Below are 15447 nucleotides of genomic sequence, written 5' to 3'. Positions count from 1 at the left end.
TATTTTGTTTTGTTTCATGTAATGCCAAAGGAAATAACTCAATTGCTTGTACAATACTAACAGTTACCTATGTCTATATAAGTTTCTGATTCATATTAATAAGTTTTATATTGTATATTAATGTTTTAATTTTTCTCTATCTCTGTTTGTTATAACCTTTAACTTTTGCTTACTGTTTTGCTATTTTAAAAATTTATATAATCTGTATACATTTTTATCTTTATTTTTATTGTTAATTGCAAAGCTTTTCTCCCCGGGCCTCCACTGAAAATGGGTCCCCGACCCAGTGGACTTTCCCGCTTAGCAAATGTCATTAAATAAATAAATGTATATATGAATACTGGCAGTGGACTCTTATATAGAGCATATTGGAAAAGAAGTCAGTCATATTTAACCTTATTCAGTTCTTGGTCATAGAATGCTCTAAGTTATCTTAGACGTGGTACATACAGACCCCTCACAGGGCTCTTGGCACACTACGTGTAATTGATATATTATTAGTTAGTTGTACTTATTCTTATTTGGAAAGGGTGGCATGTTACCTGACGTAAAAGATACAAGGTAGGTGCACCCAGTCACTGGAACAGCTAGACAGTTCCCAGCATGGTGCTAACTAGCTGCAGTTGTGATTAAAATAGCATAATACTTAAGGGTTATAACTTGACTGGTTGCTTTGCATTTGTTAGTAATTGTTGCACTTTTTTTTATTATAGCAAATTACATCAGCTTATTGCATCACAGATAAGTTGATGTTCTGATGGATGTGCGTAACCAGTGACATATATATATATATATATATATATATATATATATATATATATATATATATACACACACACACACACACACACACACACACAAAACATATATGGCAACAGTGGTAAGCAAAATTGTTTTTCTGGATTTATCCTTTTATTTAGACAGATTGTGTGTATGTTGGTGTGTGTATGTTGGTATTGCTCACATGGAGTGAGACAGTCCAGATTAATAAATTAGTAAACCAAGCAGTCTGTTCCGAGTTCACAAAGCGACGTGCGATCTGCACATTCAGCCTTCAGATGAAACATTAAACCGCGGCCCCATCTGTTTGAGTTGGTGGTGGCTCAGGTGGATGTAAAAGACTCCACGGCACCTGTCAAATAGTGTAGGGGAAGTTCCCCTTGTAGTATAAATACCACCTTGTGTCTCCTCTTAAAAGAGGCTACTAACTTTGTACTTTGTGGGACTAACTCGGTCAACAAAGGATAGATAGATAAATAAATAAAAACAGATGACCTGAGCTTGGTGCTGCTGTAGCCCTATAACTCATTCTGTTACTAGTGAACATTTTTATTAAGGAGAACTGCACCCACAGACTCAAACACTTTTATTTCATCATGGTTTGGTGTTTCCTACGTTTTAACAACACTCTGGGATTATTTACAGGTTTTTAAATATTTTTATATGTAATTTCTGAGTCTGACGTCATGGGATCTGGCATCTTGAAGTAATTCTGGTTGTTTAGACTGCCTCTAAATTTCCCACAATGCAGTGCTTGTCTGTAAAAAATTACATCATGCATGCCTCTTTCTTCCTAAAGCTCCTGTCATTGCACTGATTTTACATGCATACACTGCTGTCTTTCAGTTAATTAGTTTTAACTAACATTTCATGCCGCTTAATGACAACTTAAAACACAAACAGTGCAAATACCAGCTAATGCTGCTTCTTTTTAGAATGGCTAAACTGCAGTCTTTTGTGAAGCCTGAATTTGTACTAGGTTCATAGGTAGGTACTAAGCTGTCTGCCCAAAGGCATTTATAAGCCTAGCCAGAATGTGTTGGCTTTCGCCGCCCCCTTAGATTAGTTCCCTGTGCCTCTGTCCAGCAGAGCCACTGAAGTGATCCTCGGAGTAAAGAACCACTTTTGACTCCTCTCCCATCCCCCTTCACATCTAACTTCCCTAGCTGTGAAAATGCTAAGGATAAATTGAGCTCTTACCTGCTGTGATTGGCACCTCACAGCAGGAGACTTTGACTCATTTACTGTTTCCTTATTCTAGCCTTTACTTTCTGTATAGGTAGGGGAAGGATCAGGGAGCTGTGACATCACAGCATGGGTGTTTTTAGGCCTGTAGTGGTGATGTCAGTTTAGGGAGGGAAATGGCCAGAAAATTACCTGTATCCAGTGGCCTTGATGGCATCAGTGAATTGGAGAGTTTTCCAGGGTGGGACAACATTTTTTTGAAAGTGAAACCACCACAGTACAGTTAGGTACTGTTCTAGTGGAGAGAAACAGTGAATTTAAAATATTTTAAATGCTGTATTGTTGTTTATTCATAGCAGGGACAGTAAATAGGGACAATAAAGGCAGAGAAGTTGAGCATTTAATAATAGAATCCCATTGTTGTCCTTTAAATGTTTCCCCTATGCACCTCTGACCTGGAGGAGGCCCTTGCATTGTCTGTGTAGCATTGCATTATTGTGGAACACTGGAGGACATTTTTATTAAATGTTTCCCCTATGCACCTCTGACCTGGAGGAGGCCCTTGCATTGTCTGTGTAGCATTGCATTATTGTGGAACACTGGTGGACATTTTTATTAAATGTTTCCCCTATGCACCTCTGACCTGGAGGAGGCCCTTGCATTGTCTGTGTAGCATTGCATTATTTTGGAACACTGGTGGACATTTTTATTAAATGTTTCCCCTATGCACCTCTGACCTGGAGGAGGCCCTTGCATTGTCTGTGTAGCATTGCATTATTGTGGAACACTGGTGGACATTTTTATTAAATGTTTCCCCTATGCACCTCTGACCTGGAGGAGGCACTTGCATTGTCTGTGTAGCATTGCATTATTGTGGAACACTGGGGGACATTTCTATTAACTGTTTCCCCTATGCACCTCTGACCTGGAGGAGGCCCTTGCATTGTCTGTGTAGCATTGCATTATTGTGGAACACTGGGGGACATTTCTATTAAATGTTTCCCCTATGCACCTCTGACCTGGAGGAGGCCCTTGCATTGTCTGTGTAGCATTGCATTATTGTGGAACACTGGTGGACATTTTTATTAAATGTTTCCCCTATGCACCTCTGACCTGGAGGAGGCCCTTGCATTGTCTGTGTAGCATTGCATTATTGTGGAACACTGGTGGACATTTTTATTAAATGTTTCCCCTATGCACCTCTGACCTGGAGGAGGCCCTTGCATTGTCTGTGTAGCATTGCATTATTGTGGAACACTGGTGGACATTTTTATTAAATGTTTCCCCTATGCACCTCTGACCTGGAGGAGGCCCTTGCATTGTCTGTGTAGCATTGCATTATTGTGGAACACTGGTGGACATTTTTATTAAATATTTCCCCTACGCATCTCTGACATAGAGGGGGCCCTTTCATTGTCGGTGCAGTGTTGCATTGTTGTGGATCCCCCAATGCCATTATGTTGCCAGATTGTGCTTTTTTTGCGTAATACCCTACTTGTTGGTTCCTGTTTTCTAATACATAATTCTCAGTTGCTGCTTGTTTATTACTTTTGGAATTAAAGTATTTGGAATTGAATAGTTTTGTGTGCCTTGTCCTTTAATATGTTTTTTTTTTCACATTCTCTCTCTGTGCTAATAGCTCTTAAACATGACAACTAGAAAGTAAGTTGTAGGAGGGAGTGTGGTGGTTTTGGTGGAGTCTGTTTCCAACAGATAAACTACTTGTGGTTCTGGCACTGAAGAGTTTTATGTAAACTGTTTTGCTTTGTTGATTTGTGTGTGTGTGTGTGTGTGTGTGTGTGTGTGTGTGTGTGTGTGTGTGTGTGTGTGTGTGTGTGTGTGTGTGTGTGTGAGAGAGAGACAGTGATAAGTGGTAGCAGAAAATTATTTAGATGACAAGTTGTCTCCATTTTTGATGCAAAATATTTAAGCTGAAAAAGTGCGCCGCAGTGTGATGCCCCACCACTGGCCCAGTGAACAAGGAGCCTCAATCCTCACCACTGGCAACAGTGGGGGACATACATTGGGAAGATGACAGGCGCATACACAGTATTTCCAGATGCAGCTCTCTGCATCAAGCATAATTTCCCTTAAGAGCACAGAGAGACCACAGTCAGTCTGGGGCTGGTTTCTCCCTCTTTCTCCAAATCCCCAGTAAGACTCCCCACTGGCACAGCTATATGGTTGAGATCTCAGCTGAGTGGCCAAGCCAAGGCCACCAGCACCCTCTCTGTCCTACCAGTGCTTCATGTCCCTGCCCAAGTAGCTGGTTCACACACACACACACACACACACACACACACACACACGCACACAAACAAAACACACACATGCACACCTGGGAAGGGCTGGTACAGGTTTACTAGCTGTGCCCCCGTCTGCCCAGACTATAAGGTAGTTATCACTGCCACCAGGCATGTCCTTATCAGCTACTTTAAGGCCCTTAACACAGGGTGTCCAGTCTTACTGTGTAATGTTACTGTCAATACAAATGGTAGTTTGACCAAGAGCAAGGCTATTAGGAGTGGCCCACAGTAACACCAAATAAATATTCAAGTACTACCAAAACTTAAATATGTCTCACAAATATCAGCCAAAACAAAAGGTTTAAATATATTTAGTAATAAATAATAAGAGAACAAGAAAATACTCAGTATATGATCACAGTTGCATCAGAGTCCAAAATCACAGGAATATTTAAAACAACATTGTATTACAGTCTCAAATAAGTAAGGAAAACATCTAAACTATACTTCACTATATTCCTGACTGATTCTAAGAGAATTACTACACCCTAGTTAACTTACTTACAGAGCAAACAAGGCAGATGTGGTTAGTGAGTCTTCCGTCTGATGTCAGGTCAAAGAAAATACAGAATACTCAGTCCCTCTCAGAGAGTTCTTAAATTAATATTCCAACTATTACTGCTGGGATGGCTTGCAGGATGACATAATTTCTTTGCAGGATGACATCACTTCTTGTCATCTGACTCTATCCCAGATGAAAAACAACCATTGATGCAGCTGGTAGCATTTAGCATCTACCAGTGAAAATACATACACAAGGGCTTTTCCTCAGATATCGGTACTTGCTGGAAGTCATAAAACACTTCCAAGATGATGCAGAGAACCTCTAGTTCTAAACATCATTATCTTTCAGTTTCAGTCTAGTAACAGAGACATTCTTTTATTATGTGATCATAAAATAATTAAAATTTTCAGCTATTTTTCTGAAATTAACCCCCTGTGTTCATTTCCCCTGTTAAAATGTATACATTTAAACAGTTACAATAGTGTATGTACATTTCTGTTCTGTTCCAGTAGGGTACACTGTAAATACATTTTTAAAGCTCAGTACTTTACAACCCTTTTCAACACACACTTCTGTACCAGCAGTTTGATATCCACGTGATATACAGTTCTAATACATTTGTAACACAAGCATATGAATCATGTTGCTATTCACAAATGACATATAATTATTAACAAAATTCCAGGTAGCTGGGCTTGGCAGTATCTCCTTTCATGACACTCGGATTTGAAAATGTGTTTCTGATTTGAAGAGCATACAAAAAATGTAGGCAATCATACTTTCACTTTCGGTCAAGGCTAGGGAAACAGCTCAAGAATCTCCTGAAGAGCTACTGAATCAAGACACACATTGGGAAAATTGCCCAAAATACTCAAAGTGCCCCTAAGTAAAGTGAAGGAAAAAACATGCGCTGCTTACGTTACCCCTCTGAATTAGTAGAGACTGCAGTGTTACTGTTGAGTTTGAGCAATTACAGTTTTACAGGACGTTTGGCACAAACCTTTTGATTGAGTACTGGCCTTTATGTTGTTTGGCCGTACTTGCAGTGGTACAGAGGAGAAATAAGTCTACCTACAGGTGTGTATCTTACTTTTGCCTCTCTATTCTGATCTAAATCATGTTTTTGGTGAGAACAAAATTGGAGCAGCAGAAGAAATCCCAGTAAAACATGGAGCTGGTTTCTTTACTGTTTAGAAAAGAAGGTACAGTGCGTCTTCTGTACAGTCACCTGAAGGAACTTTATCCTGGTCCCAGTCCCTTCTATCGGTTTGTTAACAGATGTATGCCATTTGTCAAAACACATTCCACTGACCACACAGAACTGAACCAATTAAGCTAATAGCGGAAACAATGGAACATTGTAATTTATTTTTATTGTCAAAAGAGCCCATGTCAAAGATTTGTAAATGATCCCCTGGGATCATTTTTGTAATTGCCAATGCATGTTTGTTCACCAGGTATGGAAAAATAGGTTGAGTAGCTGTATAAGAGAACTGCAAAAGATTCACAAGTGTAACATAACCCAAAAAACAAGTTGGGGAATGCATGAATACAAATTCCTGTGAAAAGTGGTCTAAAAAAGATAAACTGAAGCAGAAGTCTTTCATAGGTTCTTAATTTCATAGCTTTGGTGAAAAAGCTGAAAGCCTATTGACTAGCAAGCTCTCACCTCTTGGATGAGCTATTAAACTGAGGATGTTATGTTGTCCTGTCTCACCTTCATTCTTACTGGTTGGGTTCAGAACCGATCATCGGTTCCGACTCGGCCGCATACTAAAACTCGAAGACTTCCATTTGGCTCATGGCTGAATCCCTATCCCATCATGCACTGGTGTAGTTCCCCAGATCTCATTTTCCGCTAAACAGATTGGAGGCTCTTCATCTTGGCCGTGTCAAGTGTTGAACTTTTTTCAAAAAATTATCTTTATTCAAGTTGCTTTGGCTTATATAGTTAGTTACTAGCTTCCTTAATGAGTTATTTCTTTGTTGGTGTGCGTGTTGTTTGCACATATTTAACCGTTTCAGCTGGTAGTTAGCTTAGCTTGTGCCCATTTAAGTTAAGAGGGCAAAGCTACTTCCATTCCTCTTCTTTCCTTTGCAAATCATTAAGGTGTATTTTGTTTTTTTCTGAAATCCTTAGATTTTGTATATTAGTGTGTGGTGTACATTTATATACATATTCTCTTAGAGTGTTGTTTAAACTAGTATATTTACAGTGTGGTATTAGTTTGCAGTTAGTGTAAAAAGTAGTTGTGTTCACTGTGTGATAATGTCTTAAGGATCAAAAGGAATCAAAGCAATCTGGCTTTAAGAAGTGTCAGAAATGCTCCCAGAAAATGTCCATAACCGATGGACATAGTATATGCGTATACTGTCTCAGAGACATCCACCTGCAAGAGTCGCGTATTTTCTGCCATTCATTTAGCTCTAGGATTTTACTAGAGAGCAAAAACAAATTGATTGTAAGAGGACTTCTAAAGACTCCCTTTTCTGAAACCTTGATGGTCAGAGCAACTCCAGTAAGTCCAAGTCCCCATCTGCTAAAACTGACAAACCTGCCAAGAGATCTTCTTCATCTTCTTCTGTCCACTCAGAACCGCCAGAGAAGATAGCAAAGACAACTCCATCTGAGCCAAACCCTACTGGATCAGACAAATCAACATCCTTGGCGCCACAGGGTTTGGAGCCGAGAGAGACTCGGATTCAGAGCCGGTCACCTGAATTGTTACCAGTCTCCCCTACTCTGCGATCTCCCATTTTACAGAGATCTCACTCACCAACCCTTTCCTCTAGGTCCTCCAGAAGCCTATTGGATGACAATGCGGACAGGGTGGTGCGTAGACTGCTGAAGACGCCGGCGCTGGCAAAACTCCTGTCGGCTATAACCCAATTGGTATCGGAGCCAGCGAAGACCTTTTCATCCACGTCGATTCCTCTTCTGAGCCAATCTAGAACACTGTAGCCAGAATGCCCAGAACCTATTGTAGTAGATACTTTGGTGCCAAGACCCACCATGGGCATTTTGGACCCATTGTATGCTCTAACATCCTCAGTACCGTCTGAGATGTCTGGGAGCCGAAGCCGAAGTTAGTACATGCATCTTTTTCTATACCTAGTGTGAGTGTAATTCTGTACATGGGGGGGGGGTCTATTCGGAGTTAAGAGGCTGTATTCTTAAACAAATCAAAGCAACAAATTGTTTGAAAAATAAGTTACTATTTAAAGAAACTCTTTATATTTTAAAATATGACACTCTGGCACCTGGTGAAATTAATCAGGAATGCAACTGTAAATATTTATTGTAATACAATGAGTTAATTAAGTTTTACTGTTTAATTGTTTTATTTTCTGAATGATGTTCTTATATAAGGTGTGTTTTTTCTTATTGATGTTACCTCCTGGAAGGCTGATTGCCGAGGTGCTAAAGTTTTGGTACTTTTATTAAAGAAAGGAAATATTCACTGGCTGTGCCATTTTATCTTTATGCCCTTTGTGCTTGGTGGTTCTGGTCTCAGATAAGGTATCCTGTCAGCTATCCACCTTAAACTCCATAGTGAACTCCTGCATGAGACTGATCTCTTACGCAGCGGGTGGAGCGAGGAGGGCAGCGGGTTCAGGAGATTCCCTAAGGAGACACTCCTAGATCCACTGGTGTCACTTTGTGGAACCTTTTAAGTCCACCTTTGTCAGTGCCCCTTTTGATGGTTCCTCACTTTTTGGACCCAAACTAAAAGAGACACTCACCAGATCGGAGCAGGAAGGGAAAGCTCTCTCTGCTGTTGGAGTACGGAACTAACCCAGTCACGAAGGATAATAACAAAATAAATAAATAACATTGGAACGTACTGAGCCCATGATGGAATTTAAGGGACCCTTGTTATACTTCGTGATTGGTAAGCTGGGTTTAATTGACAAGGGGGCGGGGTTTAGTATATTGGTGGGGAATCTTTGGGATATGAAGATGTCACATTTCATGAAACAGGTTGAGTGCCCTCTTGTCACAGCAAATATCCCGTTATTTACTAAAATGTTTGAAAACAGCTGGAGTTGTGCTAGACATCAAAAACAACAAAGCGGAAGTGTTTAAACACCCAGCTGGATTTAATTAACAGTGTTGAGCACATTATTGAATTAACCTGCTTGATAAAGAAAACCAAGGCAATTCAGTTGAGAGAGAGAGACTCTGGTAGTCTGACAAGACATGACAAAATGGAATTACTGGGGAAGTTTTGTAATTCTGTCATGCTGCTTTTGACAGACTACAAAATTTTATTATTTATTGGCTGATTGGATGATTTATTGATTGTTTTTAGCTTTGTTGACCGGGATGGAGCAGTGATATACCAACAAAAACTACAAGAGTGACAATCTAGTGTGTGTGTGTGTGTGTGTGTGTGTGTGTGTGTGTGTGTGTGTGTGTGTGCGTGTGTGTGCGTGTGTGTGTGTGTGTGTGTGTGTGCGTGTGTACATACACACACACACACATTTCAGAAGACAAACAAAGCTTTTTACAAATAAGGTAACATAAAACATCAAATGGACATTGTGTATCTAAATAGTATATATTTAAAAGTGGTAAAACTAGACGCAAACCCAGAAAACAACTGTTACAGTTGCAACATCAAGTGCAAACAAAAGAAAGCAAAGCAGACAACTGCAAAGTGTCTGCATTAATGTTACTTTGTGATATGGGATGACAGAGCAGGAATTTGGGTAATTCCCTTTGATGGAAAGCAAGAGTGCTTGACTTTGTCTTCAAGGTAGAAGTGTAGTTAGGGTGGGGTAAAGGGGGCAGCTGCCCCCAGCACAAGGTGTTAAGGGGTCAAGACTGGGAGATACCATCTGATTGGTAGTACAACATCTGCATTAATTTTCTGTACTGGCATTTCTGAACGTGTGTACAGAAATGCACTTCAGCACTTTGTGCAAGTTTTAGCAGTGAGATGCAGGTGGAGAAGAACGGCTTTTTTTTTGCCCTACAACTTAGAACTGAGAGGGGTGACAGATCAGGGAATGGTTTGAGGTACTATATGAGGTAGCTGCAGCTCTGCTTGAAGGTATTTTTTTATTATTTTTTTTTTCAGAATAGAGTAAGATGGAAGAGATTTTAGACTTGGAGGTAGGGATGGATTCTCAAAGCTGAGAGCCCATAATTGAGAAGCTGTAATTTGCAGCTCCCTGTCCAAATCCTCACTTCTCATCCCTAAGGATTGACATTGGGAGGCCTGCCTGGTAAAAGGACGTATTAGAAATCACCCAGAAGGCATCAGTTGAGGTACTCAAGGGAAGAAGGTGGATGGGGGCCGGGAGCTGGGAACTGGATCAGCAATGTCTGGGGAAGGAGGGCAGGCACAAAGGTACTCCTTTTCTGTATACTGATTGCTTGTGCCTCAGTCCTTGGCTGCTATCAGAGACATATGTGGGCACATGATGGAAACCTCAGATACTACACTTGATTTAGAGGAGTTAAGGTGAATTATTGCTGCAATTTCTTAGCGCCTTGAGGTTGGGATATGGTCACCACTTGTGTTTGTATATTTCATGATTGTAATGTGCTAGCCCTCCAAGTTTGTGGGAACTGCAGAGAAATTTGTTCCCATCAGAATTATGTGAATTCTGGCTGTGCTCCCATACTGAAAACTTTAGTAAGTTATATAGGTGGGGCTTCCCCGCCAGAGAGTGAATAAGAGAGAAACACTGACACAAACCCAGAGTAAGTAGCTATGCAGGTGGAGATTTATCTTCACCAAGAAGGTCCTTGATCTCCAAGTCTGGTTCATATTTTTGTTCTTCCTCGTAAAGATATCGGTTCATTCTCTTTTTGCAGCAGGTTCTTCACAGCCCCCGATTGCTCAAAACCACATAGCCCCCTCTTCCCATCTGTCTCCAGCTTTGCTTCTGCTGACATCTTCTTGCAGAGTCCGCCTGTGTAGCATGAGGCCCTGAGACTTGCAGTGTGATAACCTTTGTCAGTCACTTGTATTGTGTCCCGTTGAGACTGTTCAGTCCCGCAGTAACGCCTAAGGTGCACTATTACTTGTTTTAACAGGTTCTCATTGTATGTACAAGGGCCATAACTGTGGCCCCTAGTACTGTGAGAATTTAAATGTGATAATAAGGAATATACCAGCTCTGAAATTGCTGTATCTCAGAGTGTTCCCTATTTTCTGAGTTAGTGATCTCACAGTGTGTTAGTGCAGCCCCTCACATTGGAGCATATGGGCGTCCTTGTTCCCCTGCAGAAAATGCTTTAAATGTGTAAAAGGGATTTTTACAGTTTTCTGTCGCATTTAAATATTTGCACTTTCAGGATTTGTAAATTTGTTTCCAGAATTTATACCGAACTTACACAGAATGTGAGTTTGCATGTATTAAACTATTATTCATGAAATAATTCCTGTAGGGTGGTTGAATGCATCAATGAACATTACAGAATTATAATTATAGAAATAAATGGAAGCCAACAGTTCCCAATTCAAGGTAATAGGGTATTGGGCCTTAACAAAGGTACCCTTCTCATTCAGCCAGGTAGAATATTTTAGACATCAGGAGGATTTATAGAATCAAAGAGTTGTGCACATTGCTGTTTTTACTCACTCTTGGAGTCTGCAGCGACTCCTAACTGCTTCAGCAAAGGTGTACAACACTGTAATAAAACAGAACCAGAGAAGATCCGTTGTGTAGCCTGGTCTTAATTTGTATGGAAAGAAAAGAGACTACAGTTATTTTAAAGTTGGCCTCCCAGTGCAATACCAGTTAATGTTTCTGTAGCTCTGGGTGACATGGGGAGTGGCTGTAGGTTGACCATCCTACACTGTGGCCGCTGAATTTTGTACATGCTGTAATCTACTATGTAAACATTGCCGTCTGCGGTGTGCATTTCCACTGTTTACAACACAAGTATGTAAGGTATTGAAGTCTAGCCAGGCATTACTGCCGACATTCAGTACAACTTGTTAATTCTTCCACTTGAATCTGAAGGAGCTCATCTTTACCTATTCCTTTTACTAACTTGGCATGTGTTCTGCACTTTATATGGTTTTTCTTGTTTGATTGTCATTCAGGGACAGTATTTTGCTGAACATTTTTCACTGTCATGCAGTGTGTTCCATTGTCTCTTTGGAGGTACATATGCTACTTTTTGCATCTCCTTTGCAGATTTTCTTTAGCACTTAATCTCGTGTTGACAGTATGGCTTTTAACCTCCCCAGCTTCTCCTACTGTAAACATGCATGTCAAAGTAAACCTAACAATGAAAGTCATAATATTGAAAATTATAGCAGTGTGCATAACCTTTAGTAAATGTACAGAGTGCAGTAAGATGCAGGTCATTCTCCTTTCTGTAATCCGCATTTTCAGTACCAGAACATCTTCATGGGTATTGGTCAGCACCATAACCCATGATGTGCCCGTATATAAAAAAAAAGTACTAAAGGAGGGGAAGGTTAAACGGTGATACTCCCCCTTCCCCAATTTACAGGAAGTATTACTAACTGAACATAAGTATTACTAAAAATAAAGATAGTAGAAAATAAACTGTGGTTGTCTTGGATTTGCCCTCTATTTTTAAAAATTCCTAATCCTCTAAGAGCTGTTAACACACTACAGGCTGCCATGAGGAAAGTGCCCTGCCATTTTTGCTGCTGACTACCTGTAACACAGATGTACCCCCTCCAGAGGTGCTGATCTTATCTCAGTGGTGAAATTTCCTTCAGATTCTAGTGTTTGTGGGGTTAGTCAGATATTATGAATAATGAAGACAAAGTAAAGAAGCTGTTCCATGGTGCGAAGGGACGGATCCCTGAGGACGGACCCCTGACTGTGACCCAGGAGACCCTGCTTTAAATATCAGGTGGGGCTGGGTGTCGGAGAAGTCAGCAAGGGGGAGGGTGGGGGCGAGTTGAGTGGCTTTATATGTTGGTTTACCTACCCCAGAGGGAGGGAGTGTAGGTTTCCTTCCTGGATGCTGCCTCCAGTGTAGGTGAAGAACAGTAGGTTAGATACACAAAATGGGGGGGGGGCACAGATGAGAATTGTCTGAATTGGAGGGAACACACACAGGTAGCACAGGCAAGATGAACAGCATTAAATTCCTTGCACACTATGTGTACGGGGTTAGGTTAAAGATACACTAAAATTATGGGGGAAATGCCTCCCTACCATTAAACTGCCACCATTACATGATGCCCTTTCTCCTTTTAGTTTTGCTGTGTAAACTGAGAAAAGAGACAGAGATGTGGCGGGGAGGGGGTGCTAAAAGAAGGTGTGAAACTGATATAGAGTATGACTCCAAATAACCAGTGGAGTAACAGGAAAGCTACAGTTTGACCAATGAGCAAAGCAAGAGAGGACACTGTTTCTGTCAGTGCAGACGTTTTGCATTTTTATATGTTAAACATTTTCTTTGGTAGTTATGCAGTGTATGTTAGGCAGAAGTAACTTGTCAGTGGCATCAGAAACGTTTTCCTTCTGAAAAGCTGGTTTTACACCCCATAGGACCAGCAGGATGATCCACTGTCTGTTGTTTGACTTTTGCCATGGAGCAGATGAGTTGACTGGGGATTTCCAGGCAGGAACAAATAGGCTCACCTTGCCCAGGGATTCAACACTCATGGTTCTAAGGAGCCAAATAGGTACAGGTATAGAACCACTGAGCTTGGCCCTGGGGGTGGGGGCCGATTAGGAAAACAAAAAAGATAATATACAAATGAAAGGGTACAGCCTGAAAGTGTGCATTGGTGAGGGTTAGATTCAAAGGTAGTATAAGGAAGCATTTTTATTTCATGGAGAGGATGGTGAGGATGCTGAGTGCCAGAAACCAAGGCTTTCTGAGAAGCAGGTGACTCCAGACGTAGATAAGAAATTCAGAACTGTATGGGACAGCTGTAAGATGCTTTCAGTTAAAACAGGGAAGGATCAGCATAGTGCATTAGATTTCTTCTAACTGCAGTTTTTCCTTTCAGTGGGGAAGAAAATAAAACTCTCATTTTGTGTTGGTATAGTAACTTTTTTCAGGAAGTAAGAGGATATGGCAGTGAGGGTGGCAAACTGCATAGTGACTTTAATAACCATTCCCAAAAATTATTTAATAATAAAGTAATTATCAGTTTGTTTCAGACAAGAACATCTAAAAACAATAAGTCTAGGATAAACAGATGTCGTCGGTCTCTGATGTTTTGCTATGTGTTATTCAGGATCTGCGACAGGCATGTTTTAAGAACGCATTAATGCTGTAATTCACTCGTATTATAAATAGAACTGTTGCATTGCTTTATTAATGTGGTTGTGTAATTCTGTGTCCTTGTAGTACATTTAATTATACCTTGAAACAAGGTGCGTTAACCTCCATTGTGTCTCCTTTGGGCGTAAAAGTCACTGTTTAAGCGAGTAAAGAGGTATGCTGTCACTACAACTAAATAAAAAGAGTAAATGATTTGTTCCTATGGTGTACCAGAGAACAGTTCATGTGCATTGTTTCTTTCAAGTTTGTTAATGTTCATTTAAAAACAGGTGTGGATCCAACTTTTGAAACTGAACAGACAAAAAAGTAGTCAAAATAAATAGGAAAGTACCTTACTGACCACTGTGGAATTTATTGATTTCACACTGCATGTCTGTGTGTATTGTACTGTGCTTTGAACTGTGCAAGTTAAACCTGAGGGAACTGTTCTTGTGAGCTGCCTCGCTGAACAGAAGACCCACCCTCCTCATAAGTGTCTCTGTGCAGCTAGATAGTGTAAGACAGAAGGAAGCTTTGCCTTCAGGATACTTGAGAAAGAGCTGTTTTGATTTTGTTCTAGGATACCCAAACTGCTGCTTCAAATCTGACCTTTGCCTTTACTTTCTCAAAGGGTTTCTTCAGCAAACGTCTAAAGGGTTCCATCAAGAGGACGAAAAGCCAGTCCAAACTGGATCGAAACACGAGTTTCCGCCTTCCATCCCTCCGGAATTCTGATGGTGACAGGTAGGGTCTGTGTTATTCATGATTAACTCAAAAGGTGCGGGCTGGCACTTTCTTCAGAAGTGCCTCTTCGTGTAGTACAACAGGATTATTTTCCATTAACTTTTTAATTGAGCAGGAAAAAAAACTTCTCTTGGGTCTAGGGTTGTATGTATTATGTTTGCTTCTCAGGTTTGTGCATTTGGCTTCTGAGCAGTTATCAGGTTAGCTACTGAGAGCAGGTGTGTCTTAGGTGATGTTTTTTCATCAGGTTTTATGCCTGGCTGCTGCAGTAGTTAAAACTGTTGGATGTATTTGGAGAGATGTTCTGTTTTCTGAGGGAATGCTAAGTGCCTTACCTACCAGTTAATATTACCGCCTGGTTACCTACACTTCACTAAAGATGAAAGTACATTTTTTTCCTCTTTGTAAATGGATAAAAGACAGAGTGGTACTTCTGAAAAAAACAAAAAAAAAAACAGGAGAGTCCAAGGCCCTCTGCTTTCTTCCAATCCTTGCTCGCTCATACAAATAAACCTCTCTGTCTGACCCTATGTCTTTTAGTCTGCATTGGTTTTATTTCCTGTCAGTGAGTGAGTTTTCCTTTTCACCCAGGCATTGTTGTGATAAAAACATTGGGTGAGGCAGTGTGGTACCGTGATAGTACTTGGTAAGATGCTGCTACGAATTGCAGAGTGGGTTGATGATGCTTCATATAGAAACACAAAGAG

The 15447-nt window shown here is 40.6% G+C and overlaps 1 protein-coding gene across 3 annotated transcripts in view; it reads left to right on the top strand.

Annotated features, from left to right (window-relative positions):
- Nucleotides 1-15447, top strand: part of RASAL2 (RAS protein activator like 2) — a 1712944-nt gene that overhangs the window by 1276931 nt on the left and 420566 nt on the right. For all 3 annotated transcript variants that reach the window (XM_044085261.1, XM_044085259.1, XM_044085262.1), the window contains exon 5: nucleotides 14628-14740. In XM_044085261.1, coding sequence (XP_043941196.1) covers nucleotides 14628-14740 — 113 coding nt within the window. The remainder of the gene's footprint in view (nucleotides 1-14627; nucleotides 14741-15447) is intronic.

This window comes from Protopterus annectens, chromosome 10.part0, assembly GCF_019279795.1.
Source record: "Protopterus annectens isolate FY-2018-M chromosome 10.part0, PAN1.0, whole genome shotgun sequence".
Lineage (NCBI taxonomy): Eukaryota > Metazoa > Chordata > Ceratodontiformes > Protopteridae > Protopterus > Protopterus annectens.
Note: the sequence above shows the minus strand (reverse complement) of the source record. Positions and strands in the feature narration are given on the sequence as shown.